The following is a 26,664-nucleotide window of genomic DNA, read 5'->3' as shown; positions in this document are numbered from 1 at the left end:
CCTCCCCTAACAGCCTGGGCACAGCCTCCCCTAACGGCCTGGGCACAGCCTCCCCTAACAGCCTGCACACAGCCTCCCCTAACAGCCTGGGCACAGCCTCCCCTAACAGCCTGCACACAGCCTCCCCTAACAGCCTGGGCACAGCCTCCCCTAACGGCCTGGGCACAGCCTCCCCGAACAGCCTGGGCACAGCCTCCCCGAACAGCCTGCGCACAGCCTCCCCTAACAGCCTGCACACAGCCTCCCCTAACAGCCTGGGCACAGCCTCCCCTAACAGCCTGCACACAGCCTCCCCTAACAGCCTGGGCACAGCCTCCCCTAACAGCCTGGGCACAGCCTCCCCTAACAGCCTGCACACAGCCTCCCCTAACAGCCTGGGCACAGCCTCCCCTAACAGCCTGCACACAGCCTCCCCTAACAGCCTGGGCACAGCCTCCCCTAACAGCCTGCACACAGCCTCCCCTAACAGCCTGCACACAGCCTCCCCTAACAGCCTGCACACAGCCTCCCCTAACGGCCTGCACACAGCCTCCCCTAACAGCCTGGGCACAGCCTCCCCTAACAGCCTGGGCACAGCCTCCCCGAACAGCCTGCGCACAGCCTCCCCTAACAGCCTGGGCACAGCCTCCCCTAACAGCCTGCACACAGCCTCCCCTAACAGCCTGCACACAGCCTCCCCTAACAGCCTGGGCACAGCCTCCCCTAACAGCCTGCACACAGCCTCCCCTAACAGCCTGCACACAGCCTCCCCGAACAGCCTGGGCACAGCCTCCCCTAACAGCCTGCACACAGCCTCCCCTAACAGCCTGGGCACAGCCTCCCCTAACAGCCTGGGCACAGCCTCCCCTAACAGCCTGGGCACAGCCTCCCCTAACAGCCTGGGCACAGCCTCCCCTAACAGCCTGGGCACAGCCTCCCCTAACAGCCTGCACACAGCCTCCCCTAACAGCCTGGGCACAGCCTCCCCTAACAGCCTGGGCACAGCCTCCCCTAACAGCCTGCACACAGCCTCCCCGAACAGCCTGCACACAGCCTCCCCTAACAGCCTGCACACAGCCTCCCCTAACAGCCTGGGCACAGCCTCCCCTAACAGCCTGGGCACAGCCTCCCCTAACAGCCTGGGCACAGCCTCCCCTAACAGCCTGCACACAGCCTCCCCGAACAGCCTGCACACAGCCTCCCCTAACAGCCTGGGCACAGCCTCCCCTAACAGCCTGGGCACAGCCTCCCCTAACAGCCTGGGCACAGCCTCCCCTAACAGCCTGCACACAGCCTCCCCTAACAGCCTGCACACAGCCTCCCCTAACAGCCTGGGCACAGCCTCCCCTAACAGCCTGGGCACAGCCTCCCCTAACAGCCTGGGCACAGCCTCCCCTAACAGCCTGCACACAGCCTCCCCGAACAGCCTGGGCACAGCCTCCCCTAACAGCCTGGGCACAGCCTCCCCTAACAGCCTGCACACAGCCTCCCCTAACAGCCTGGGCACAGCCTCCCCTAACAGCCTGCACACAGCCTCCCCTAACAGCCTGGGCACAGCCTCCCCTAACAGCCTGGGCACAGCCTCCCCTAACAGCCTGGGCACAGCCTCCCCGAACAGCCTGCACACAGCCTCCCCTAACAGCCTGCACACAGCCTCCCCTAACAGCCTGCACACAGCCTCCCCTAACAGCCTGGGCACAGCCTCCCCTAACAGCCTGGGCACAGCCTCCCCTAACAGCCTGGGCACAGCCTCCCCTAACAGCCTGCACACAGCCTCCCCGAACAGCCTGCACACAGCCTCCCCTAACAGCCTGGGCACAGCCTCCCCTAACAGCCTGGGCACAGCCTCCCCTAACAGCCTGGGCACAGCCTCCCCTAACAGCCTGCACACAGCCTCCCCTAACAGCCTGGGCACAGCCTCCCCTAACAGCCTGCACACAGCCTCCCCGAACAGCCTGCACACAGCCTCCCCTAACAGCCTGGGCACAGCCTCCCCTAACAGCCTGGGCACAGCCTCCCCTAACAGCCTGGGCACAGCCTCCCCTAACAGCCTGGGCACAGCCTCCCCTAACAGCCTGGGCACAGCCTCCCCTAACAGCCTGCACACAGCCTCCCCGAACAGCCTGGGCACAGCCTCCCCGAACAGCCTGGGCACAGCCTCCCCTAACAGCCTGCACACAGCCTCCCCTAACAGCCTGGGCACAGCCTCCCCTAACAGCCTGGGCACAGCCTCCCCTAACAGCCTGGGCACAGCCTCCCCTAACAGCCTGGGCACAGCCTCCCCGAACAGCCTGCACACAGCCTCCCCTAACAGCCTGCACACAGCCTCCCCGAACAGCCTGCACACAGCCTCCCCTAACAGCCTGGGCACAGCCTCCCCTAACAGCCTGGGCACAGCCTCCCCTAACAGCCTGGGCACAGCCTCCCCTAACAGCCTGGGCACAGCCTCCCCTAACAGCCTGCACACAGCCTCCCCTAACAGCCTGCACACAGCCTCCCCTAACAGCCTGCACACAGCCTCCCCTAACAGCCTGCACACAGCCTCCCCTAACAGCCTGGGCACAGCCTCCCCTAACAGCCTGCACACAGCCTCCCCTAACAGCCTGCACACAGCCTCCCCTAACAGCCTGGGCACAGCCTCCCCTAACAGCCTGGGCACAGCCTCCCCTAACAGCCTGCACACAGCCTCCCCTAACAGCCTGGGCACAGCCTCCCCGAACAGCCTGGGCACAGCCTCCCCTAACAGCCTGCACACAGCCTCCCCTAACAGCCTGCACACAGCCTCCCCTAACAGCCTGCACACAGCCTCCCCTAACAGCCTGCACACAGCCTCCCCTAACAGCCTGCACACAGCCTCCCCTAACAGCCTGGGCACAGCCTCCCCTAACAGCCTGCACACAGCCTCCCCTAACAGCCTGGGCACAGCCTCCCCTAACAGCCTGGGCACAGCCTCCCCTAACAGCCTGCACACAGCCTCCCCTAACAGCCTGGGCACAGCCTCCCCTAACAGCCTGCACACAGCCTCCCCTAACAGCCTGGGCACAGCCTCCCCTAACAGCCTGCACACAGCCTCCCCTAACAGCCTGGGCACAGCCTCCCCTAACAGCCTGCACACAGCCTCCCCTAACAGCCTGCACACAGCCTCCCCTAACAGCCTGGGCACAGCCTCCCCTAACAGCCTGCACACAGCCTCCCCTAACAGCCTGCACACAGCCTCCCCTAACAGCCTGGGCACAGCCTCCCCTAACAGCCTGCACACAGCCTCCCCTAACAGCCTGGGCACAGCCTCCCCTAACAGCCTGCACACAGCCTCCCCTAACAGCCTGCACACAGCCTCCCCTAACAGCCTGCACACAGCCTCCCCTAACAGCCTGGGCACAGCCTCCCCTAACAGCCTGCACACAGCCTCCCCTAACAGCCTGCACACAGCCTCCCCTAACAGCCTGCACACAGCCTCCCCTAACAGCCTGGGCACAGCCTCCCCTAACAGCCTGGGCACAGCCTCCCCTAACAGCCTGGGCACAGCCTCCCCTAACAGCCTGCACACAGCCTCCCCTAACAGCCTGGGCACAGCCTCCCCTAACAGCCTGCACACAGCCTCCCCTAACAGCCTGGGCACAGCCTCCCCTAACAGCCTGGGCACAGCCTCCCCTAACAGCCTGGGCACAGCCTCCCCTAACAGCCTGGGCACAGCCTCCCCTAACAGCCTGCACACAGCCTCCCCTAACAGCCTGCACACAGCCTCCCCTAACAGCCTGCACACAGCCTCCCCTAACAGCCTGGGCACAGCCTCCCCGAACAGCCTGCACACAGCCTCCCCTAACAGCCTGCACACAGCCTCCCCTAACAGCCTGCACACAGCCTCCCCTAACAGCCTGGGCACAGCCTCCCCTAACAGCCTGGGCACAGCCTCCCCCTAACAGCCTGGGCACAAGGGCCTGCCCCAGGCTCCAGGGAGCGGGTACAGGGATGCTGGTGGAGCCTCTGAAGGCAGGACCAGAGCCGTCCTGGCCATGGGGCTCCACAGACACTTCCCTCACTCCTTGGGCCACTCACCAATCTCCATGGCAATAGCCTGTAGTTTTCCCAGCGTCCGGCTGATCAGCACAACATTGAGGCCTTGTCTTGCCAGCTGGGATGGGAAAACCAAAAGAGACCAGGACAATCAGCAGACAGGAAGGCTTGATTAAAGGTGAGTTGAGGCATCGCTAGGTGAGGCGCTTGCTTTTCCTGGGTTTAAATGTGCAGACATTTCTGGGCTATGAGCAAAACCACTGCCCTGGGCCAGGCTAAACGTGCCATAATCCTGCGTGTGTTTGTGACCCGCGAGGAACTAGTCCACTTTCCCTTCTGAACAGACGCACAGCCTGGCGCCCTCTCATCGGGACTGCTTGAGCGCAGATGGGTGCTGGATATCGGGGTGTGGAAGACCCTATCCTATAAGTCACATGCCGGGCTGCGGGCAGCATGGCTCCATGAAGACCCAATTCCTGCAGCATCTTCTGAGCTGCTTCCTGCTCACAAGGACCTCCTTGTGGTTCACTTTACAGACACGCTCATGCCCTGCGCCCTTTCACCTGCTCTCTGGCTCCCAGCTGGAGCGTGAGTGCATGCTTCCCTGAGGTCCGCAAGGAATTCTCTTCGGAAGAGATACTGCCCGGACTCCTGGGGGCCGAGGGTCACGGGATGGGAATGGCTTGCATTAACGTGGGCCTCGCACCAAACAATGCTACACGCGAGGAAAATTAGAGCTTTGTCTCAAGACAGAAGGAAAACGAATGATCGTGCAAACAGACTGATGAGTTAGCGACAAAGGACCCAGTTCATTAGAATCTTTCTCTATGGTTTTAAGTAAGTGGTTTATACTGTTACTTTTTAAATTGTGGGAAATTATACTGAAAGGAGTTCTAGGGACACAATAGGCAGAATTAGGGAATACAGAAGGTCCATGGGGGAGGAATGCAGATGGGAAGGATGAGCAATTAAAGCAATTTAAGGTAGATCAAAAGCAGCCCTGACCTGAGCAGCATGGAGGTGCCAAAATGCTTACCTTTCATATAAAAAGGACAGAGAAATGCCACAATCATCTAGCACAGGATAAAGAGGGAGGAAGACATATTCACTGAGGATATAGAAAAGTCACAGGATAATGGAAAGAAGGAAACATATTTTCACAGAGAATAGAGGAATGTTACAAGATAAGGGGAGAGGAAGAGGGGGCACCACTGGGCTTTGGCCTTTGAAGCTGATACTGTGTAACAAAATCACCAATGAGGAAAGCATGGGGGCCCTAAATTAATGAAAGGTCCAACTATAAAGGGTCAGGTTCAAAGAACCGCAGCATATATAAACCGGAGACAAAGGGACAGGAGGAGGGATTTATTTTTTTTAAAAGAGAGAGAAAGCACAGACTTTTCAATCTGGGGGTCCCTCCCCAGGGGTTCCCCTTTGGGACACCTCTGCTCAGATAGAGTTTGTAAATGCTTCCAATAAACTTCTACTTTTTTATTAAAGAAATCCATTAGTCTATGGATTTTTTCTTCATCTTCGTCAGACAAGACAAAGTCTGTACCCCGAACCCCACGTTTCAATACACAACAGAAAATGTTCCATGTTGACAAAGGTATGGGATGTTTCATGAATTTGCATGTCACCCTTGCACAGGCCCAGGCTCACCTTCTCTATATCATCCCGGTTTTAGTTTGTATGTGGTCAAAGCGCGCCCTATGCCAGCATTTCAATGAGGAGCCACATGTCATAGGAAACATAAGAAGCTGAATTAAAGACTATACTATAGGGTCTACAATAACCAATAATTCCATGTTCAAGCCAATGGTCTCAGAATGACCCAGGAAGATGTCAAAAAACACCAATTCCTACCAAAGCCATCCAGATAAAAATCCCTGGGGTGGAAGCCTCAGTGTTTACATATTTTTCTGATTCGATTTAGTGAGTCATACTATTGAATACACCAGTGCATTCTCATTGTAGAAGGCCTCCCTCAGGCCACCACAGGCTCTCCCTGCCTGGAGTTTGGCGTTGATCCTTCCTAACTTTATCTCAGCATCTACACACACATATAAGCACATACAGAAGTAAATGTGTATTGTGGGCTTTCTTTCTTTGCACACTTTACAAATGGCTATCCTTTTAACATCATGTTGTGTCATCCCTGAGCATGGGACCTATTTCCACATCCATCCACACTGAGGCACATGACCCTTTTTATTGCTTCCCAGTGCTTATAGTTCACATGGGTGAGTATGTAAGTTGTTGTCAAGTTTTCTTATTACCAATACTGCTACAAAGAAAACCTTTCTATATGCTGGGACAGGTTTGGCTCAGTGGATAGAGCGTCGGCCTGCGGACTGAAAGGTCCCAGGTTCGATTCCAGTCAAGGGCATGTACCTTGGTTGCGGGCACATCCCCAGTAGGAGGTGTGCAAGAGGCAGCTGATCGATGATTCTCTCTCATCGATGTTTCTAACTCTCTATCCATCTCTCTTCCTCTCTGTGAAAAATCAATAAAATATATATTTAAAAAAAAAAAAAGAAAAGAAAACCTTTCTATAGAGCTCCTTGTATATACAAGTGAATTAATTCCTAGAGTAGATAGACAAGAAGTGGAATTGTTGTGTCAAAGGGTATATGCTTTTTAAATTTTAGTAGTATTACCCAAATGTCCTCTCTTCAAACTGTACCATCAAAAATACAATTATAGCTATTTCTTTACTCTCTGGCCAATAGTTTATATTAACAAACTTTTCAAAATTGTTTAATCTAGTGGTCAAAAAATATCCTTTAAGTGTTTTAATTTTAATTTTTCTAATTACAGTGGGACTGAGTGTCTTTATGTATGTTTATGTGTGAAATACTAGTATATACCTTTTGACCATCCTTCTACTGGGTTTTAAGCATTTCTTTACAACTTTGTATGAGGGTTTTATATAAATATATATATTCTGGGTAATAATTATTTGCCTACTGTATATGTAACAAGTGTTTCTCCTTTGATTATGGTGTCTTGGCATACATGATATGTTAATTTTAATGTTATCAAGTTTGTGGCTATTTCCTTAGGTTTTTAAATTTTTTTCTTTATGATTTTTTTTAACTCAAGAATATAAGTAGATTTTCCTACAACTCTTCATAGTGTGCTTGGATGTTGTCATTTGTTTATTTATTTATTTATGTTACACAAATCAACCTACATGGCTGCTTTTTCTGTCATTTATTTTTTAAATGGTGTGAGGTTGAAATCATCTAGCATTATTTTTTCAAAATGGGTGGCTAATTGTCTCAACATTTTTTTATTTGGCCATTCTTTCCTGATTTGAATGCTAACTTAGTCACATGCAAAATTTTCATAAGTACATGGGTCTGTTTCTGGTCCATCTGTCCTGTTTCATTAACCTGTTTATTATTTAAATAACAAGGCCACTGACGAAGAATCAGAGGAGCGGCAAAAGGCTGAGGTACAGAGACACACGCACAGGCAGCTGAGTGCCTGGCTGGCTTTTTCTAGTGGGAAGGAGACAAAAACTTCTGACTGTGCTGAACCCCAGTTCTGACTGCAGACTGTCAGGGAGAAACTCAGGGGAGCCGCAAAAGGCAGAGGTCTGCAGGCGCACACACGAGTGCGCGCAGAGAAGACTAACTGCTGTGTGCCACTGGCTTTCTCTAGTGGGAAGGAGACAAAAGCTCTTGACTACGCTAAACCCCAGTTCTAACTGCACTGAACTCCAGTTCCAGGCGAGACCCTGGGGACCTTGGCTTTACGGGGGGGATTCTGGACTGTCAGGTGCAAACTCAGGGGAGCCAAGAAAGGCAGAGGTCTGGAGGAGCGCCTATAAGAGAGGACTGACAGCACAGAAGTTCTCCTGACATTGACACAGCTGATCTTCACAGCCAATTGGCCTGGAGGTCAATTCCTCCCAGTGATACCAACAACAATCAAGACTTAACTACGAAAAGCGTATACACACAGTCCACAAAGGGGAGCACGAAGAGTGTCCACCTCACGTAATTGGGAGGCCAACCCACTGGGCCATATAGGACACCTAGCACACAAAGCTACCCTACCAACTCAGGGAAGCAGCAAAAATGTGGAGACAAATAAACAGATCATAAACAAAAGAAATGGAGGAAAACGAACGACTGGATATAGAGTTCAAAACCACGGTTATAAGGTTTTTCAAAAATTTCCTAGAAAAGCCGATAAATTTAGTGAGACCCTTGAGGATATGAAAAAGGGCCAACTAGAAATTAAACATGCACTGATTGAAATAAAAAATATTATACAGAGACCTAACAGCAGACTAGAGGAATGCAAGAATCAAGTCAAAGATTTGTAATACAAAGAAGCAATAAACTCTCAGCCAATAAAACAATAGAAATTAACCATAAAAACAACAGAGAAAAATCACTAAGAAAAAAAAATGAATAGCATCTCGGACACTTATAATAAAGATCTAACATCCATGTCATTGTAATCAGAAGAGGGGAAGGCAGGAAAACTATTTAAAGATATACTGAATGAAAATTTTCCAACTTTGTGAAAAGATGTAAACTTACATATTCAAGAGGCTATGAGAACCTCAAACAAGATAAACCCAAATAAATTCACACCAAGCAACTTCATAACTAAACTGAAGACAAAGAAAAAAATCTTCAAAACCGTGAGAGAGAAAAACAACACCTTCCTTAAAGGGCAAAAACAACTGGAATGACATCAGACTCATCAGAGACTATGAGGCCAGAAGTGAGTGGCACCACATTTTGCAAGTGCTGAAAGAAAGAACTATCAACCATAAATTATCCAGCAAAAGTATCCTTCAGGAACAAAGAGGAAGTCAAGACATTCTCTCTTGAAGGAAAACGAAGAGAATTTGTCACCAGCAGACTTTTCTTTAGCTGAAGACATTCTCTTAATAGAAAGGAAATAACAAAAGATTCTTGGGCCTGGCCTGCATGGCTCAGTGGTTGAGCATCAACCTAAGAACCAAGAGGTCACGGCTCAGTCCCTAGTGAGGGGCACGTACCCGGTTGTGGGTTGGATCCCCAGTGTGGCGTGGGCAAAAGGCAGCCAATCAATGATTCTCTCTCATCATTGATGTTCCTATCTCTTTCTTCCTTCTTCCTCTTCCCACCTCTCTGAAATATATATGTACTAGAGGCCGGATGCACGAAGATTTGTGCAAAGTAGGCCTTCCTTCCCACTGCTGCTGTACTGGCTTCCCTCTGGCACCCAGGACCTGGGCTTCCCTCCTCTGGCTGCCCACAGGCACCGGGACCCAAGCTGGCTTCCCTCTGGCCTCAGTTTTATCAAGAAGGATGTCCAGAATGATGTTGGGAAGATGCCCAGTCTAATTAGCATAATTGCCCTTTTGTTTTATGTGTGTGTGTGTGTGTGTGTGTGTGTGTGTGTGTGTGTGTTTAAAGAAAGACTCTTGGAGCATCAGGGAGGAAGAACAATGGAAAGATTAAAAATATGGTAAGTACAGTCCATTTCCTCCTCCTTTTTTTTTTTTTTTAAGGAATATGTGGTAAAGAAAACAGTTTAAACACCCAATAATAGCAGTGGCTAACCTTGAAGAGCTTACTCCATGCAAAGGACCTCCTCCTCATCACCATCCATGTTCCCATTTAACCTTTAAAAAGCCCAGTGGGATTGCCATCACCTCCAGCTTATTGCTGTGGAGATCCCGCAGGGAGCATGGAAGGCAGGGTTTGACACAAAGATGTCTAACCGCTTTCCAATTTGGGGCTCCTAGACATCACATCACAGTCCACAGTATCCCAGTCTCCGCACTGTTCTCCTTGGAGTAGCACTTATCAGGCTACTGGAAGGAGAAAAGCCTGCATGAAGGGGAGGTAGGAAGTCCAGAACACTGTCTAACAGCCTTAGGAAAGAACAAAAGAGAACAAAGGAAAGGGTAACACAAGGAGAAGAGCAAAGCAAGAATTAGTCTAGGATAGAAACAGAATTTACAACTTGAAGGCTCTTAGGTGTCACTTGTGCTGGTAAAGACTAGAAGCCCAGAAATGGGTAACTTGTCAAAGTCACCAGACAGTGAGTGCCAGAGTGAGGGCTGGACCCACAGCATCTGACCCGCAGGCCAATGCTTTTGGAAACAGTAAAGAAAATGAATGATGAGGAGAGCATCCATACAGGTCTCCTCCACAGAAAGTCAAGTATCTGAGTCTCAAGCCATCAAGGGGACCACAAGCAGGCCAAATCAGCATGAATTTGAGGAAGGAATCTGGAAAATCATAAAGGACCTACATTTCTTGGCAATGCAGAGAACTGAGAGGGGAGGCCGTGGATTTTTTGGATGAGGGATGAGGCCCTTTCCAGAAACCTGGTATAAGGTGGAAATGGTTATATAAAAGGTGGTACAGCTTTAATGCAAACAGCTAGAAAAATTTTCCTTCTGATTTGTGGAGTGGAAGACACAAGACTTTGGAAAGTGGTTGCTGAACAGTCTCCCCAACCTCAACACACCTGCTGAGCGTTGAGCACCACTGGCCATCAGAAAGCTGTTAGGATAGAAGCAAAGAGCTGAAGCAGGATGTCTGTGCCCAAGAACTTATCACCAGAGGATAAAGGATGGGGCAGGGCAGTCCCAAAAGACCAGCACCAGGAGCTTTTCTAACTGGAAGAGTTTAGGTTTGTTAAAGTCCCAAAAGTGTCTACCAAGTGCCGCCCATACGCCTTGCACTGGCTTCTCACACAGGCGGCTCAGCATCTGTCACGGTGAAGGCTTCAGGGACAAGAAAACACTTGGGTACCGCATTGCTGTAAGATGTAGTTTTCACAACACAAGTGCATTTGATTCTACTTTTAAGGTGTCACTGATCTTTTAACTGCCATCCTCATAATCCCTAAGGTTCTGTTTCTTCTTTTGTATTTCATATTGTTCAGTGTAATAATACTAGTAAGAAATAAAATACATGGGAATTCCAGGAAGCAATACTTTATAAATGGAATTTGTAACAATACATTAATAATAGCATGTAAGACTGTGTATGCTATGAAAGTATTTTGAAAGGTACCCATCTATTCCCTAGGTATCTGTCTATCAATCAATCAATCAATCAGTCAATTGAACTATCAATCTATCTGAAGAGCAATGAGAAGCCTGGAGAGAAATACTAAAAGTCACTAATATTCCAGTGACTCGGCCCTATCAGATCCTCTCTTTATATCATAGTTTTAATGCCCATTAATCTTCTCGGAATTAAAGTCATAGATAATATGTTCTGCCTACACAAATAATGTTTTAAACCAATATATGCCCTAACCATAATGTAAAGGATACATAAAAGAAAAGATGTTTATACTTTTTTGAAATTGTGCTGAAGAATATGATGCTTGTGGTACAATTACACTAGATAATAGCAATGTCCCTATATTTGTAAAACAACTCCCAAGGGGAGATACTGCCACCTTTGAATATCGTTGCATTTTTTTAAAGGTATCCAGGGAGTGAGATTAAGACTTTCAAATTTCCTTTTTTACAGAAAATATTTTCCTTTATAATGAATGTCTGTTGCTTTATCATGTGCTCAATACAAGAGGCAGAGAAAGTCAAGAACACAACTCACCTCAAATGAATAAGCTTTCCCAATCCCGTCTCCGGCTCCGGTGATCACTGCGAAAAGCAGAAATGGTTTCAAGGGGAAAAATTGACCTTTCAAGTCCTCTCTCTAGCTGGCCATGTTTTCCTGCAGGCCACCTCTCTAGATAACTTACTATTCCATAGCAGGCCTAGCTGGTCTGGCTCAGTGGATAGCGTGTAGGCCTGTGGACTGAAGGGTCACAGGTTTGATTCCAGTCAAGGGCACATGCCCTGGTTGTGGGCTGCAGGAGGCAGCCAATCAATGATTCTCTTTCATCATTGGTGTTTCTACCTCTCTCTCTCCCTCTCCGAAATCAATAAAAACATTGATTTATAAATATATACATATATATATACACATTATGTGTGTGTGTGTGTGTGTGTGTGTGTATATATATATATATATATATATATATATATATCAAAGCAGCACTCAACTGGGAAGTTTCCAGCCCCTGACTTCCCTCACTAAATGTTCACAATGAAACTTCTTTTTATTCTTTTTGAGGGATTGGTGAGGCCGTGAAAACCCACTCCACAATGAAACAAAGCCCCCCAGCCAGGGAACAGTTCCTTCAGACCCCATAAGGGCTTAGGCATTTCTAAGCCTTAACTCATCAAGGGCAAGCAGTGCACCCTGCTATCTCTCTATCCACAGCCAGCTGTCACTGTAAGGACATTTCAAGGTTCCTCCAAAGTCCCGTTCCCCCTCCACTGCCCGCCCCTCCCCCCCATCCCCTCTCCTCTCCCACAGATCAACCGCAATCAACACCCATGGAAGGCAGGGAGCTAAGCAAAGGAAAATACAGAAATGCAAAAAGGGGCTGAAATAACATGGAGGGGGCGTAAAGAGTCAGTGCTCAGTGGCCTTATTGACTCCTATATAACCAGCAGTAGGGCCTTCTAATCCTTTGTATCCAACACCGTAGGTGAGAGCAGACCAAGCAGTGCACGCTCCCAGCACCACACTGGCAGAGGCACCCGGAGCCAGTCACTGCTAACGGTGCCATCTGTTTAATCAGGTACTTCTAACCGAAGCCAGGCCCGTTACCTGTCCCCCTTACTAGAAGTACCACGCTCAGGGCTATCTTCACCACTTCCCCTCTCTTACGGGGGTATTAGAAATCACCCAGGACCGGGCCCGCACTACAATTAAGATAATGGCATCAGTAAATGGCTGGCATCTACCGAGTGCTTCCTTTCTGCCAGGCACTGTCTCAAGTGTTTTAAATTCCTCATCTCAATATTCCAAACAAGCCCACAAGTAGGGACCATCGTTATTCTTAGAGAGAGGACATCCTTGACTTGGTCAAGGTCATCCTGCCCAAAGTGATGATGATGGATCTGAACACAGAGTGGCTGACTTTGCAGCCACGAGTCTATTAAGACATACCATTGACATAATTAGCCAATCAACCACAGGGCCCCGAGGACTTGACATTTCAGTCTCTAGTAACTAGGTCTTCTCTTCCTCCCTCCTCCCCGACACTATTTGAGCTATATCATCTCCCCAATATCTGGCTATGCCCAAGAACATTTACTCCTGCTACTTATAACACTATCCAAAAGACAGGTTAAGATTATGTTTTTTGAGTCAACAAATGCTAAGTGTCTGGTCTCCTGTGAACTTTTTTGGAGTGAGTGTTCTTAGAGGGCCTTTGCCCAGAACTGATGGGCAGCACTTATACAGAGTTCGAAGCCCCCTCAGGCCTGGGCACTTGCATCTGTAAGAGCAGAGCATGTGGGTCCAGACCCTCCAGGTTGAGCGCCTCGCAAGTTCATGGACCCAGCGCGCAGCCCAGGAGCCAGGGAGCATTCACAAATGGAACATGCCACCGTTCAAAACCCATTTCCACTCCCAATAATTTTCACATCGTAAATTTTTCTTCTTCCATTGCTAAAGTTGTAGGATTGCCAATTTAGCAAATAAAAAGGCGAGATGCCCAGTTCAATTTGATTTCCAGGTAAACAAAGAATATTTTCTTTAGTATAAATATGTCTCTCACAGCATTTGGGATGTCACACACTAAAAATTTACTTGTTTATCTGAAATTCAAATGTAACTGAGAATCCTGTGTTTCATCAGGCAGCCCTGTGAAGTTGCTTACGATTTCTCCTATTTAGCTTGGCATGGTATTTCTAAAGCTGCTTACATTATTTTTTTTCTGGGCCATTGGGTTTCTTGGTGCCCAAGTTGGAAATGTAATGTGAAACCACAGCCTCTGGCTCTTTACCTGACACCCAGACATGGGCTGGCATCCCAGCAGTCTAGGAACAAGCCCCTGAGGAGGCAGCAATTAGCCTACTCCTAACACACACCAGACCCAGCTCCTGTCTTCCAAAGGTGTCTCCACAGCCATCTTTGTGGCCTGGATTTTGTAACCCCCTCACTTCCCAAAAGGGCTCAGAGAAAATTTTTTTAATAAAGTGCATTAAAACTATTTGGATTTCAGACTATTGAAACACCCTGTAACAAAAATGGAGGCACTCTGGTCCCCTGGCAATCTGGAGAGGAGGCTGCGGAGCATTTGCAGCATTTACACTGTGTCATCAGAAACTCCCCAAGGAAGAGAGTGGGGACCGCGGACAAGCACGTGGGCGGTGGACACAGCGCCGCCCCCCCCCCCCCACACACACACACACACACCCAGCTAATCTCTGCAGACCCCATCTTGTCGGCCCAGCAGTTCTAATTTTACTCATGCTTTCTAGACACCCCCTTCCCCCACCCAACTTAAAACCACCCAAAGGAATTCCATCTTTGCTCAAAGGAAAAAGATGCAGAATGCCTGTTGAGACACAAATAATAATAAGCAGGAACAAAGAAACCCAAGAGGCGGAGCACTTTCTTTACCTGCCCACTGTCCCATTGACTTCAAGAAAGACCTTGGCAGAACTTTCCAGAAGTGCAGGAAAACACATCTGCAGAACCTCGCCCACTTGGCCAGGTAGACCAGGCACACCAGCAGCCCCACGGAGATGAAGACGTGCTCCAGGGCCGCCCACATGGCCGCCCGCAGCGCCGGGCCTCCTGGTGCAGCTGCTGGGGAGGCGGTCAGCCACCTCCTAGCGTCCCTGGGTGCGCTCCGCCGTGTGCGGACCTTTAGATTAGAGTGACTTCTTTGCACAATCCTCCGACTCACGGGCTTGGGAATAAAGTATTCTTTCCAATATCTTTGGAGCACTGTGGGCTTTTGTGACCGTGGGGGAGCTGGTGAAGGAGTGGAAGGACGTGAAGAGAGATAAAGTGTGGACGACATGAAAATGGCAGCTCAAGGTTCTCTCCCTGATTTGGAAGCTAAAAAGAATGCAATGTCCTGTGAGACGTTTATTCAGAAAATACGTATGACTGCCTGCCAGGTGGCACAGCAGCCCCCTCATTGGGGACAGACCATGGAGAGAAGCCGGGGCCGCTGCCCAGGGGCGCTGAGAGCCTCGAAGGGGGGGACAGATGATAGGCAGGGAGCTAACAGACTGGCAGACATCAGTGCCATCAAAAGGGCTATGAGTGTCCTGCTAGGGTGACTAGTGGCCAAGTAGCCCAGAGAGAGTGTTCAGGAAGGAATTCTGTAGAGAGGGGCCCTTGGAGCTGAAATTTCAATGAAAAGGTGGAACGGAGAAAGATGAGGTTTCCCCTCCCGGCAGGAGGGGCAGCTGGTGCAGATGCAGGGAAATGGGAAGGATCCATGAGTCTGGGGAACAAAGAACACAACCCCGCAGGGGCCGGTCTGCAGAGGACCGGAGAGAAGAATGGCGAGCGGTGGAGGTGTGAGGACCAGCCAGAGCCACTGCTGAGGAGTTGGGGCTTCAGTCCAGAAGCAACAGGAAGCCATTGGAGAGGCTGAGACAAGGAAGTCCCAGATCGGAATTATGCTTTTACAAGGTCACTGGGTGCTGAACGATGACCTTCTGGCGGTGGAGATAGAGGGTGGGCGTAACGGCTGAGGCAGGGGGAGTGAGACCGCAGCAGTCATCCGAGACGTGCCCAATGTCACCCTTGTCTGTGATATTACCCAACCTCTTGACTGTGGGGGTTCTGTATACCGAGGACTCCCCCAAATGTACACCAACTCAGGCTAGTCACCCAGACTTGCATATCCCACTGCCTGCTTGACACCTCCATTTGGATGCCTCATAATATACCTAAAACCAGTTCTGATACTATCTTCAAATGCCAAGCCTGCCTACCTCAAGAGATAGCAACTCGTACCTTCCAGTTATTCACCTTAAAGACCTTGGAGATACCTTTGACTTTTCTCTCTCTCCCCCATCGCACAGCCAAGCTGTCTCCTGTTGGATTTGCTGTTTTAGATTGTGCTAAACAACATGGCTATGAATATTGTTGTATTTGTCCTTGCCACACATGTGCCAGTTCCTCTCTCTCTCTCTCTCGCTCTCTTTTTCTCTCTCTCTCTCTTTCCCTCTATCTCTCTCTCTCTCTCTCTCTCTCTCTCACACACACACACACACACACACGTACACACACACGTACACACACACACACACAAATTACATATGTACAAGCTCAATTTTACCTTTATGAGTGTATCAGCCCCACTTAGAAGACACAAATCACATACAGTATGAACAGGGACTACACAATATAAAAAAATTGTTAACACTTATAAGGAATTTGCAACTACAAGGACATAGAAGACAACAAAAAAAGAATATCCAAGGACTGAAGGTGAATATCTAAGGAACAAATCAACTTGGAAGGAGGCCCTGGACTCAAGACGGTTCAGGCCTCACTGGAGGGGTGTGGTTGCAGCCAATTGGATGGTGAGGTTCTCTGGGTTGCACTGAGAAGCTGTTCCCAGGGAGGAGGAGGAGGCTGGTGAGCAGAACTGCTGCCTGGGACAGGACGTGCCCCCTGGAATGCTGGCAAAACTTGCAGAAATCACCGGGGCAGTTCTACTGGGGCTGAACTGGAGGAGAACTAGCATTTATTTCACACTATTGAGTCTTCCAACCTATAAGCAGGGTATATCTCTCCTTTTAGTGCTTCTTAATATCTTCAATAAATTTTTATAATTTCTTTTAAAAGTTTTGCACTTATAAAAATTTATATTAAGAAAAATATAGAAAACATACATACAAAGAGAGACTAATTTAAAGGACCCCCAATTACATATATTCTCTAATGACATTTAATAATAAAATTTACTACCATTTAATGTCCATTGTTACTTTGTATATACCCAATCCCCCCCCTCCCCCCCCATCCGCAGAATGGCAAGGGCTCTTTTTTTTTTTTTTTAATAGCATTGGCTTATAACATTATACTAGGATAAGTTTCAGAGGTACAACACTATAATTCGACATCTGTATACACTATAGGATGGTTACCACCAAAGGTCTAGTTTTCATCTGTCACCATACAATAGACCTAAATTTATCCATTTTGTTCTCCTCCTGACTACTTCCCCTCTTGTAACCACCAATCTGCTTTCTGCATCTATCCATCAATTTGTTTTGTTTTGTTTGTTCATTTCCTTTACTTCACATCATACTATAATGTAGTGGTAGGTTCACTAAAAGATTCATCAAAATGTTGTTTCTGTATTCTAAAATACAGAAGTTCACTGCAACCCTCCAAATGATAACTTCCAACTTGAAAAAAATGTAAGATCTTTTCTTTACCAGCTATTGAGGATCTCTTAGATGTTGCTCTAAGAGAAACTGGGGTAATCTGATAATTGAAGCTTCTTAACTTGAAGGAGCTATAAAGAAAAGGAGATATTCTTTATAACTTTATATATATATATAATGCTTATATATATACTAGAGACCCAGTGCATGAAAATTCATGCACTGGAGGGGGGGTGGGGTGTCCCTCAGCCTGGCCTGCTGCCTCTCATAGTCTGGGAGCTTTCAGGGGTGAAAGGCAACCCGGAGATCAGGGGAAGGCAACGCTCCATCACACTTCTGCTGCTGCCACTGCCGGCAATACAAGCATTGGCCAGCCCTGATTACCTGAGCCTCAGACAGCCCTGGGCAGCTGGGCAGCTGCTATGCGAGGCTTGCCTGTGCCTTGGGCCAGACCTGGGCAGCTGGGGGGCTGAGGGGACTGGGCACCACCATCTTATGGCTGTGGATGCTGCCATCTTTGAGGGTGGGGCAGTCAATTAGCATATTCCTTCCTTATTGGCTGTGAGTGCTGCATTCTTGCTATGGTGTGAGGGTCAATTATTCCCTCATTATTAGATAAGATATATACTAGAGTCCTGGTGCATGAATTCATGCATGGATGGGGTCCCTCAGAGTGACCTACAGGGATTGGACCCATTTGTGCCCCCAGGCTCACAACCCCAGCTCATGCTCCCTGCCTTGCAGAACCACAGCTCTGCTTGACACCCCACAGGAGCCTGGAACTGCCCCTTCATCTGCTCCACCATCCCGCCTGCAGGACAATCAATCAGGGCTGGGCCCCCTACCTGGCTCCCTTAGCACAGGGGAGCTGGGCAGCAGGCCCACCCCCATTGCTGATCGCCATCTGCAGGGCAATTAGGCCCCTGATTGCACACTCCTTGGTCTGGTGCCTCCCGGTCACCTGCTCAACCATCGTACTGCAGTCCCGCTTATCATTGGATCTCATCAGAGCCAGCAGCACCTTCACTACCACCTGCTGCCAGCACCTTATCACTGACACCCACCTAGTTCCACACCACCCCCTGGTAGTCAATGCATGCCATAGCAAATGAAGGACCACCCCACCAGAGGGGACAATTTGCATATTAGGCTTTTATTACATAGGGTAACAGTATGTTATATTGAGAGATGGAATCTAAAAGGAAAGACCCACACATAGGTAGCATGACCTTCTGAGCCTGAGCTCTTCCTGATACGAAGGCCTAGTAAAGACGATCACTCTGTGGAGTGACTCCAATGAGCAGGGGTTGGGCTGGCACTGGGAGACTGAACAGAGACAAACAAGATGAAAAGACACGGATGTGACCCTAAGCTGGTCACTGCTGTGGGTGACTGAGGTTCCATCCTGCTGGGAAGCCTCTGAGAAACTGGAAGATGCAGCTCAGTCTCTTCTGGCTCACGTACAGAAGTAGAGGGTGTTGTCCATCGGCTCCTGTGCCCACTGATCAAGCCCTTGGGTATAATCTCCCTCATCTTCAGGTGTGGCCGTATATCAGGTGACTTGTGAGTACCTGTGGGTGAAGCGGAGCCCCGGAGAGGAAGTGAGAGATGCCAGTGTTAAAAAAACACACACATCACCTGAGGAAGTTCAAATATCTTATTGACTTTATTCAACTATTCAAAGAGGAAGTTCCTACCAAAGGTTGGATTATCTCAGGCAAATTCATCTACCTATGGAAGACAGAAGACTACCTCACTAGTATTGACCAGCTAATGCAAATTAACTGGTTAAATATTACATTCCTGGGATAGGCTAAAACTGCAGTTAGGTTAGATATGAAGCCTTGGTTTGCTGACTGGGGGATTAGTACAGGTGACTCCATTGGGATCTGTTGTTTCCTAAAAAAAAAAAAAAACCTCTCCCACCCCTTTGATCAAACTCTCAGCCTGCAAGATGTGATCTAAATTTAAGGGGCTCATGCCCCTCACAGCTACTGCTCTGATTAGGCCCCTGATTGCACACTCCTTGGCCTGGTGCCTCCCGGTCACCTGCTCCACCATCACACTGCAATCCCGCTATCATTGGATCTCATCGGAGCCAGCAGCACCTTCACTACCACCTGCTGCCAGTTCTGGTGTTCCCACAGCTTTTATACCCTCGATGTGGTGTTCACAGGTCATGACTGGAATCTCACAATTTTTTAGTCAGTCATTCTCTTCGTCTTTTTCCAGTGTTCCCATCTTCAGGAGAGCATTTGCTCGGTGGTTAGCAGCTGTGAACATGCATTTAAAGCTTTGGGGAGAATTTAGTACATCAAGGAGAACATTGATTATAAGCAGGATAATTCCCTCCAGCGTTTGGAGTGAACTTCAGAGCATGTCCCCCGACCCAAACCATTCAAAACCAAGTGAGGAAAGAAAAGACTCCATTGTTGGGGTCACCCTCGTAAACCAAGTGGCTTGCTCAGTGATCTGTGTAACTGGCTTCTAGCTTCCTTCCCCACAGGAGTTACTACAGGCTTCGCAGGTGAGTTGGCTACAGCACAGGCCCTCCTTGTACAGCTAAAACTGTGGTCGGCAAACTGTGGCTCGCGAGCCACATGCGGCTCTTTGGCCCCTTGAGTGTGGCTCTTCCACAAAAACCACGGCCTGGGCAAGTCTCTTTTGAAGAAGTGGCTTTAGAAGAAGTTTAAGTTTAAAAAATTTGGCTCTCAAAAGAAATTTCAATCGTTGAACTGTTGATATTTGGCTCTGTTGACTAATGAGTTTGCCAACCACTGAGCTAAAAGATAATCAAGAACAACTCTAACCAGAGAATCTACGAATTTTTCGTTGTTGGGCAGCTATTGTCTTAGCAGTGGATTTGGCAATATTTTCAAGTGTTCAGGACAGGTTCCTGACCATAACCTCATTTACACTTACTCCTCACCAGGGACGTAGGGCCCTGCCAAAGCAAGCCTGCGGCATGAATGCCTCCTGGTAGGTCTTTTCTAACGCCATGAAGTGAATTCAAGGGAACTGACCAGTAAAGTATCTCACTTCATTTGTGAGGTTTAGGGCACAAATAACCGAAGAGGAGTTGCTTAGTTATGTGCCAGCCATCTAGGCATTCATGGGCCCAGGGAGAATGATAATGACCACAAAGAAAACCCTATTGGGGCACAGCCATTGCCCTTGAGCTGGCATTGTCAATGAATTCATTAGCAGGAATTGTTACATTTGCCCATTCAAGCCACGGGTCGGGTCGGTTAGGTTTGCAGCTCATTTGGGAAGTCGATCTAACCCGAAATATAAGTTGTTCTAAAACCCCTTGCAAAGATGGGAGCTGCTGGTGAGATCTTTTTGTGATTGGGGGCAGATGTGGTGTAGATAATCAAGAGAACATAGGGGGGCGAACGTACTAGGACTTACGTAAGCATTTATGTCGAATTGGGTAAGTACAGTTACCATTAGAGAAAGGTGAAAACGGGCCCTGGGTGTTCTGGCCATAAAGGCTGACCTTGATAAGAGACTTCTGGGGCTGGAGGGGTGCAGTCAGTCACAGTCTGCAGTGACGTTGGGGTAGAAGAGAAACTGCTCACAGGGAGTGGCAGGGAGTCTTTAGCATCAGGGACAGGTCAGAATATCTGATGGTGAATCTAGCAGTCTAAAGGTTACCCCCTTAACAGAGGCCTGAGGTATATAGATGAGGACATTATCTTTTTAGGCCAATGCCAGAGTCAAGGAAAGAACGGGGAAAGTAAACAGTTTTGTGGTTAAACGATGGAGTCTTTATCCAGCTACTTCTCTCCCTTGTCAATCTGATCCCAAGGTCTCCAGCGTCTGTCTGTTCAGGACCAGCTGGCGATAGCACCTGGGAGACGGAGAGCCCAGGCTCAGGGCCTGCTGGTGTGCGGCAGTGTTGGTGGTCAGCAGCATCCGGTACAGTCCGGTCCCCTGCAGTGGGGGGCGAGGGCTGTCTTCCTCTGATGGCATGTCCAGAACACCCAGCCACGAGGTCCCCGACCGTGACTACCAGGATCCTCTGAGCCAAAGTCTGGAGAAGTTTTTTAACCTGTTGAAAGACTGTAGTATAACCCATAACAACTTACCAGTATAATCAGCAGAAAGTCATTTACCGGTTCACATTGTCTGCGGGTGGCTAGCATGTGGAGTGTGTTGATTTCCCAAAGGGGCTACTACAAACAGACAGCAAGACCCAGGGCAACAGCTCAGGCTTCTAGTAGCTTCAGCAAGTTAAGAGATTTTTAAGTCTGAGCATCCCATTAGTTCTCTCAACCTTGCCTGATGGTTGAGGGCGATAGGAGCGGTGATAATTCCAAGTATGTAAGGCAACAGTCTGGGCCTGTGTTTGCAGAAGCAGAAGAGACTTTAGCCACATGTGTCACAGCCATGACAGGTCCTGGGCTGCTGCCTGGCATGCAAGTCAGCTGGGGCCTTTCTGCAGCAGCAGGCGCTGTCCTTCCGGCCTGAGCCTCAGGGTGGGTGACAGTCCTTTCCGAAGGTGGGAGAGTAGCTGTTTACTGGCTGCCCTTCTTTCTTTAAGATTTTTTTAATTGGTTTTTAGAGATAGAGGAATGGGGGGAGGGGGAGAAAAGAGGGGTAAGCAGAAAGGAAGGAGGCGGGGAAGGGGAGGGAGACATCCATGGGTTGCCTCCTGCAAGCCATCCATCAGGGATGGAGTCTGCTACTCAGGCATATGCCCTGAATGGAAATCAACCAGCACCCTTTTGGTGCACAGGATGACACCCAACCAACTGAGCCACACTGGCCAGGGCATTGCTGCCCATTTTTTAAAAAATGTATTTTATTGATTTTTCACAGAGAGAAAGGGAGATAGTTAGAAACATCGATGAAAGAGAGTCATCGATCAGCTGCCTCTTGCACACCCCCTACTGGGGATATGCCCTCATTGCTGCCCATTTTTTACTGGGGTCTTTATAAACATAAGAAAACCCCTTTGTTTCCGTAACATTCCAAGATCCTGGAGGACCTCACAGCACACCCTCTGTCATGACAGTCACGTTAGCAACGTGTCCCTCTGGGCTGGTGGAGCTCAGGGAGGTTCCCCCTTCCGAGTATTTCATGTGGGTAGTAAGGGCACCACCAGCTTGGACATTCCCTTTTTCATCTTTACAGTAGGAATCAGCAACAAACACTATTCGGATTAGCTAAAGGGGTGCCTTGTCCTAGGAAATCAGAGCGCAGTGCCATAAAAAGGGACATTGTTACCTCCGGGTCACAGGGCTCACCTTAGCTGGGGCAGTGACGCAGCAGGAATGAAAACATTGCCATGTGGACAATACAGATTGGGTGGTGAGGGCAGAGGACCTGCGGAGAAATGCTGGGTCAATTCGCAGTTAGGAAGACTTCAGCTGGCCTGTGGGGTTTGCAAATAAATTAAAGCGCTGCAGCTTCCACTCACTTTGCTGCCACCCTTACCCTTCAGGTGGGTGGCCCCCAGCAGTGGAATGTGATTAGATGGGCACCAGCAGTGCAATGGGGCTGGGATGAGCACCAGCAGTGGAGTGATTAGATGAGTACCAGCAGTGCAATGGGACTGGGATGGGCACCAGCAGTGAAATGGGATTGGGATGGGATGGATGGGCACCAGCAGTGGAATGGGATTGGGATGGGCACCAGTGGAACATGGCTGCTTTATTGGGCAACAGGCCTGTGGTGATTGCCATGTTCTCATGTGAGCATTCCCCCAGCGTGGTCATGTCTTTCATACACCAATCAGGTGAAAGGTTCTGGTCAGGTAACCTTAGGGCAGGCGGTTCTTCCAGCACTTGTTTTGGTCTTAGAAAGGCCTGCCCATGTGGTAAGAAGTTGGCCCCTGGACTACACGTGTAAGACCTCAGATTAGAGAGACAAATCTATGTACTTAACCTCAACATCCCCATGTCTGGTGTTGGAGGAGAAAGGACTGGGCCATGTAAAGAAGTAAACAGGACCCAATGTCCAAGTTCACAGAGTGGAGGGGAGGGGGTGTGTGTGTGTGTGGAGACCAGTAGAAATGCAAAGCAGCTGGTAGAACTTGCAGAGAGGGAAGGGAGCCCAAAGGGGGCCCCAGATTCAGGCCAGAAGATCACGGACAAAGGTCAAAGAACATCTTGGCGCTAAAAGACATGAGCAGAAAATTAAACAGAGAAACACTACAACCAGTATGCAAACGTGTGAAATAATATTTATTAGAAAGTCAAATTAGAGAGGGCAGGATGGGGGGGGGGGAGGGGGGGTAAGAAGGTGTCTTCCCAAGGCTGAGGACCCCACGTGGCACAGTAGGGCTGGCAGGGTCCTGGGCAGGCCACACGGGCTCCAGGCCTTGGGAATCGGGCCATCAGAGCAAGGCTGAGGCCGCGTGGGTGCTGCCTGCAGAGGATGGGGGCTCCTGGAGTCGGGATGCGGTACCACCCACAGGGTGAAGGGTCAGGTAGGGGGTGGGAGCTAGGGCGCAGACTAAAGGGGAGGGCACCCCAGGAACAGACCCGGTCTAGACCTCCCGCTGAAAGGGGTTGGCTGACCAGGGCGGGATCGGGGTCAGAGGTTACAGGTCTGGGGGTGGGTCCGGCCATTGGTCAAGAGTCAGAGGTCGGGAACAGGGTCACCTTGAAAAACGGGAAGAGAAGGCGGCAGGAGCCGCCAGGAGGTGGCGGCCATCGTGAACAGGAGCAACAGGAGCCCGTGGAAGAGCCGGTCGCGCGTGGAAGAGCAGGTTGGGGTTTAGGTTGGAGGTGCGGGTCCGAGCGCCGGGGCAGGGCCGCCGCCGCTGGGTCCCGGCCCCGGGGCTCTGGGGGCCGCGTGCTCCAACTGGACGCCTAGAGTCGCGCCCTCACGGCCCGGGGGCCCCCGAGGGCGGCTCCCGGCCGCCTCCCGCCTCCTCCCCGCCTCCGCCACCTCCCGCCCCCGCGGCCCTTCTGTGCCCAGAGGAACGCGGGGTGCCCGCGGCGGCCCCGCCCCCTCGCCCTGCGTGCCGGGGGGCGGGGCTGCGTCTGCCCGGTCTTTTGCATGCTGCACCCACAACACACCGCGGTTTCTAGGACATGCTGGGACGGTAAAACTAGAACAATATATAGGGTTTTACGTGATCAAAGACACCTTACATAAAGCGCAACGATAGGAGATGTTCTATGAAGCGGAGCTGTAAGAAGCCAGGTCAAATGGAAGCGCAAGCTGTGTCGCTCTAAGTGTAAAAATCATTAACCTGGCCGCCTTTAAAGGCTTGGCGCACAGGATCACTTTTAGTGCTCTCTGCGCAGATCATTGCGGGCTCCACCTGACTTCCTGTGACGTCCGATGCTCCAGGCTAGCTTGGCCAAGCACACTCAGTGGCGTCCCGGGTGCCCCGCCTCTCCCCTCATTGGCCAATTTGGTGTTGGGGGCGGCTACTGAAGAGTCGGCTTCTTAGCCTGCCAAGCTCGAAACCAGCGTTTAGCGCCGGCTGGGGACGGGCCCTTTGTGACTCGACTCGTCAAACCCTGGCATGAAGGAAGAGTGGTTTGTTGAGCCGCGTTTTTCATCATCTTTCACACCTGCGTGTCATTTGCTGTTTCTGGTAGCAGCACATATGTCTCCTTTTCCCCTATTGACCTTCCCCAAGCCTCCCCTATCCTCTGGCACATGCCCTCATTGCTTTATTCCTTACAACGGCTTTTTGCCATCCTTCCCAACTGTTTCCTTTTTCATCTATAAAGTGTGCCGTGTACTTCGCATGCCCCAGGACTTCAGTAATTCCACCCAACAGTCACTGTCTGCCATGCGCTTCCCCTCCCACCACAGCCCCTACTCACTCCAACATGCTAGGCACAGGTCAGCTGCATGCCAGCGCACAGGGCAGGACGACCAGACAGGAGGATGGGGCCCTCAGGGACCATGGACACCTCCGTCTGCGGAAATGGCTGGAGGGGAATGAGCACACCTTGCACACACGCAGGGTCCCTGCCCTCACAGGACTTGGGGACCAGCATGGACACACGCAGACAGACAAGGGGGTGTCTGCCCTGCTTCTTGAAGTTGAACTCCCAGCGTGAGGGATGCAGATGGGGCCTCTGAGAAAGACCACGACTCCGGAGGTGGCGGGGCGGCTCTTACCCTTGCAGTTGAATCGGGTGCGAAGAGAGGGAGGTGAGTTCAGCTGTCACCCAGAGGCTGAGGAAAACCTTCCAGACCTACCTGGTGATGGTTGCACAACTCTAAAAATTTACCTAAAAAATCATTAAATCATACACTTTACAACCGGTAAATGGTATAGTGTTTAAATGAAACCTCAATAAATCTATTTGTTTATTTGTTTTAATTGGGAGGGCTTGGCTGCAAACCCAGTCTATCTGATGCCAGAAGGTACCATCACAACAGAAGAATAGGCCACCGTTAGAAAATGCCAATCATCTAGACCAGGTGTCGGCAACCTACTGCTCCAGAGCCTCTTGCGCCTCTTTAGAAGCTTTACCGCGGCTCCGACAACTTGCAAGCCTGTGTGAAAATGAAGGTAACGTCTTACAGCCCTGATGTGCTGACACTGTGCACTGAGGTTTAGGAGCAAAAATCCCATTAACCAGGTAAATTAAATATTTTAATTAGCTATTAATTTGCAAAAATATATTTTACATTGTTAAGTGAAAAAGTCCTTTTTTTCTTCAGATTGACAGCTAACTGCACGATCCGGTATATAGCATTAAGGTAAGAAACAATATATGCAGTGTTATATTTGTTTTAAATGTTGCAATGGTTTTGCGGCTCCCAGGTTTTTTTTTCTTCGGAAACGGGTCCAAGTGGCTCTTTATGTCTTAAAGGTTGCAGACCCCTGGTCTAGACCGCAGAATGTCCTCGGTTGGTTTCACAGATAAAATGCACAAGGACTAGACCATCCCATTCAACACTACACACCTGGGGACACTATCCACCCCCATCTCTTCTGACCAGGACCCCAAGTTTTCGATGAAAATGCATGAGCAACTCAGTCTAAAGGCATTGTCCTACCTGAACAAAAACCCCAAGTCCCTGGGGGCACTTCTTTAAAATTTGCCAAGTGATTTTTAGTCTCCCCAAAAGGCCAACTTTTCAGAACAGGTTTCCATCAGCATGCCACAAGGGCTAAGAGAGCGCAGAGCGGAGTCTGAGGAAGTACCTAATTGGAGCAGCCACTGCTCTCCGTGGAGTCAGGACACACGCCTTCCCCAGCACCCAGAGGTGAGCACGGGCGTGGAGTCCTCCGACCAGGGCCGCTCCCCTGGGCCTCGTGTTCAGAGTGGGGATCATGTCACAGCGTTTTCCCTCGTGGCTCCGTTACACGGGCAGGACCGATTGCTCAATGGCGACCTCAGTCAACAAAAACAGCACCCCCAGGCATCACCCACAGCCCCACCCTAACCCACAGGACTGACCTCTCGGGGGTGGCCAGCCCCCACTCAGGTGAGGCCAGCCCCCATCGCCAGTCACCCGCAGTCCCCAGGTCAGCAATGGCACTTCCA

At 50.0% G+C, this 26,664-nt stretch overlaps 1 protein-coding gene across 1 annotated transcript in view; it reads right to left on the bottom strand.

Annotated features, from left to right (window-relative positions):
* The window catches only part of HSD17B3 (hydroxysteroid 17-beta dehydrogenase 3), a gene marked incomplete at its 5' end in the record, with an annotated part of 62,368 nt that extends 47,761 nt beyond the window's left edge, over positions 1-14,607 (bottom strand). The window contains 3 exons of the mRNA XM_084898992.1: positions 4,036-4,111; positions 11,586-11,632; positions 14,454-14,607. Of these exons, the coding sequence (XP_084755118.1) occupies positions 4,036-4,111; positions 11,586-11,632; positions 14,454-14,607 (277 nt within the window). The remainder of the gene's footprint in view (positions 1-4,035; positions 4,112-11,585; positions 11,633-14,453) is intronic.
* Positions 14,608-26,664: the final 12,057 nt, after the last annotated feature.

Source organism: Pipistrellus hanaki, assembly GCF_964339955.1.
Source record: "Pipistrellus hanaki genome assembly, chromosome: 11".
NCBI lineage: Eukaryota > Metazoa > Chordata > Mammalia > Chiroptera > Vespertilionidae > Pipistrellus > Pipistrellus hanaki.
Note: the sequence above shows the minus strand (reverse complement) of the source record. Positions and strands in the feature narration are given on the sequence as shown.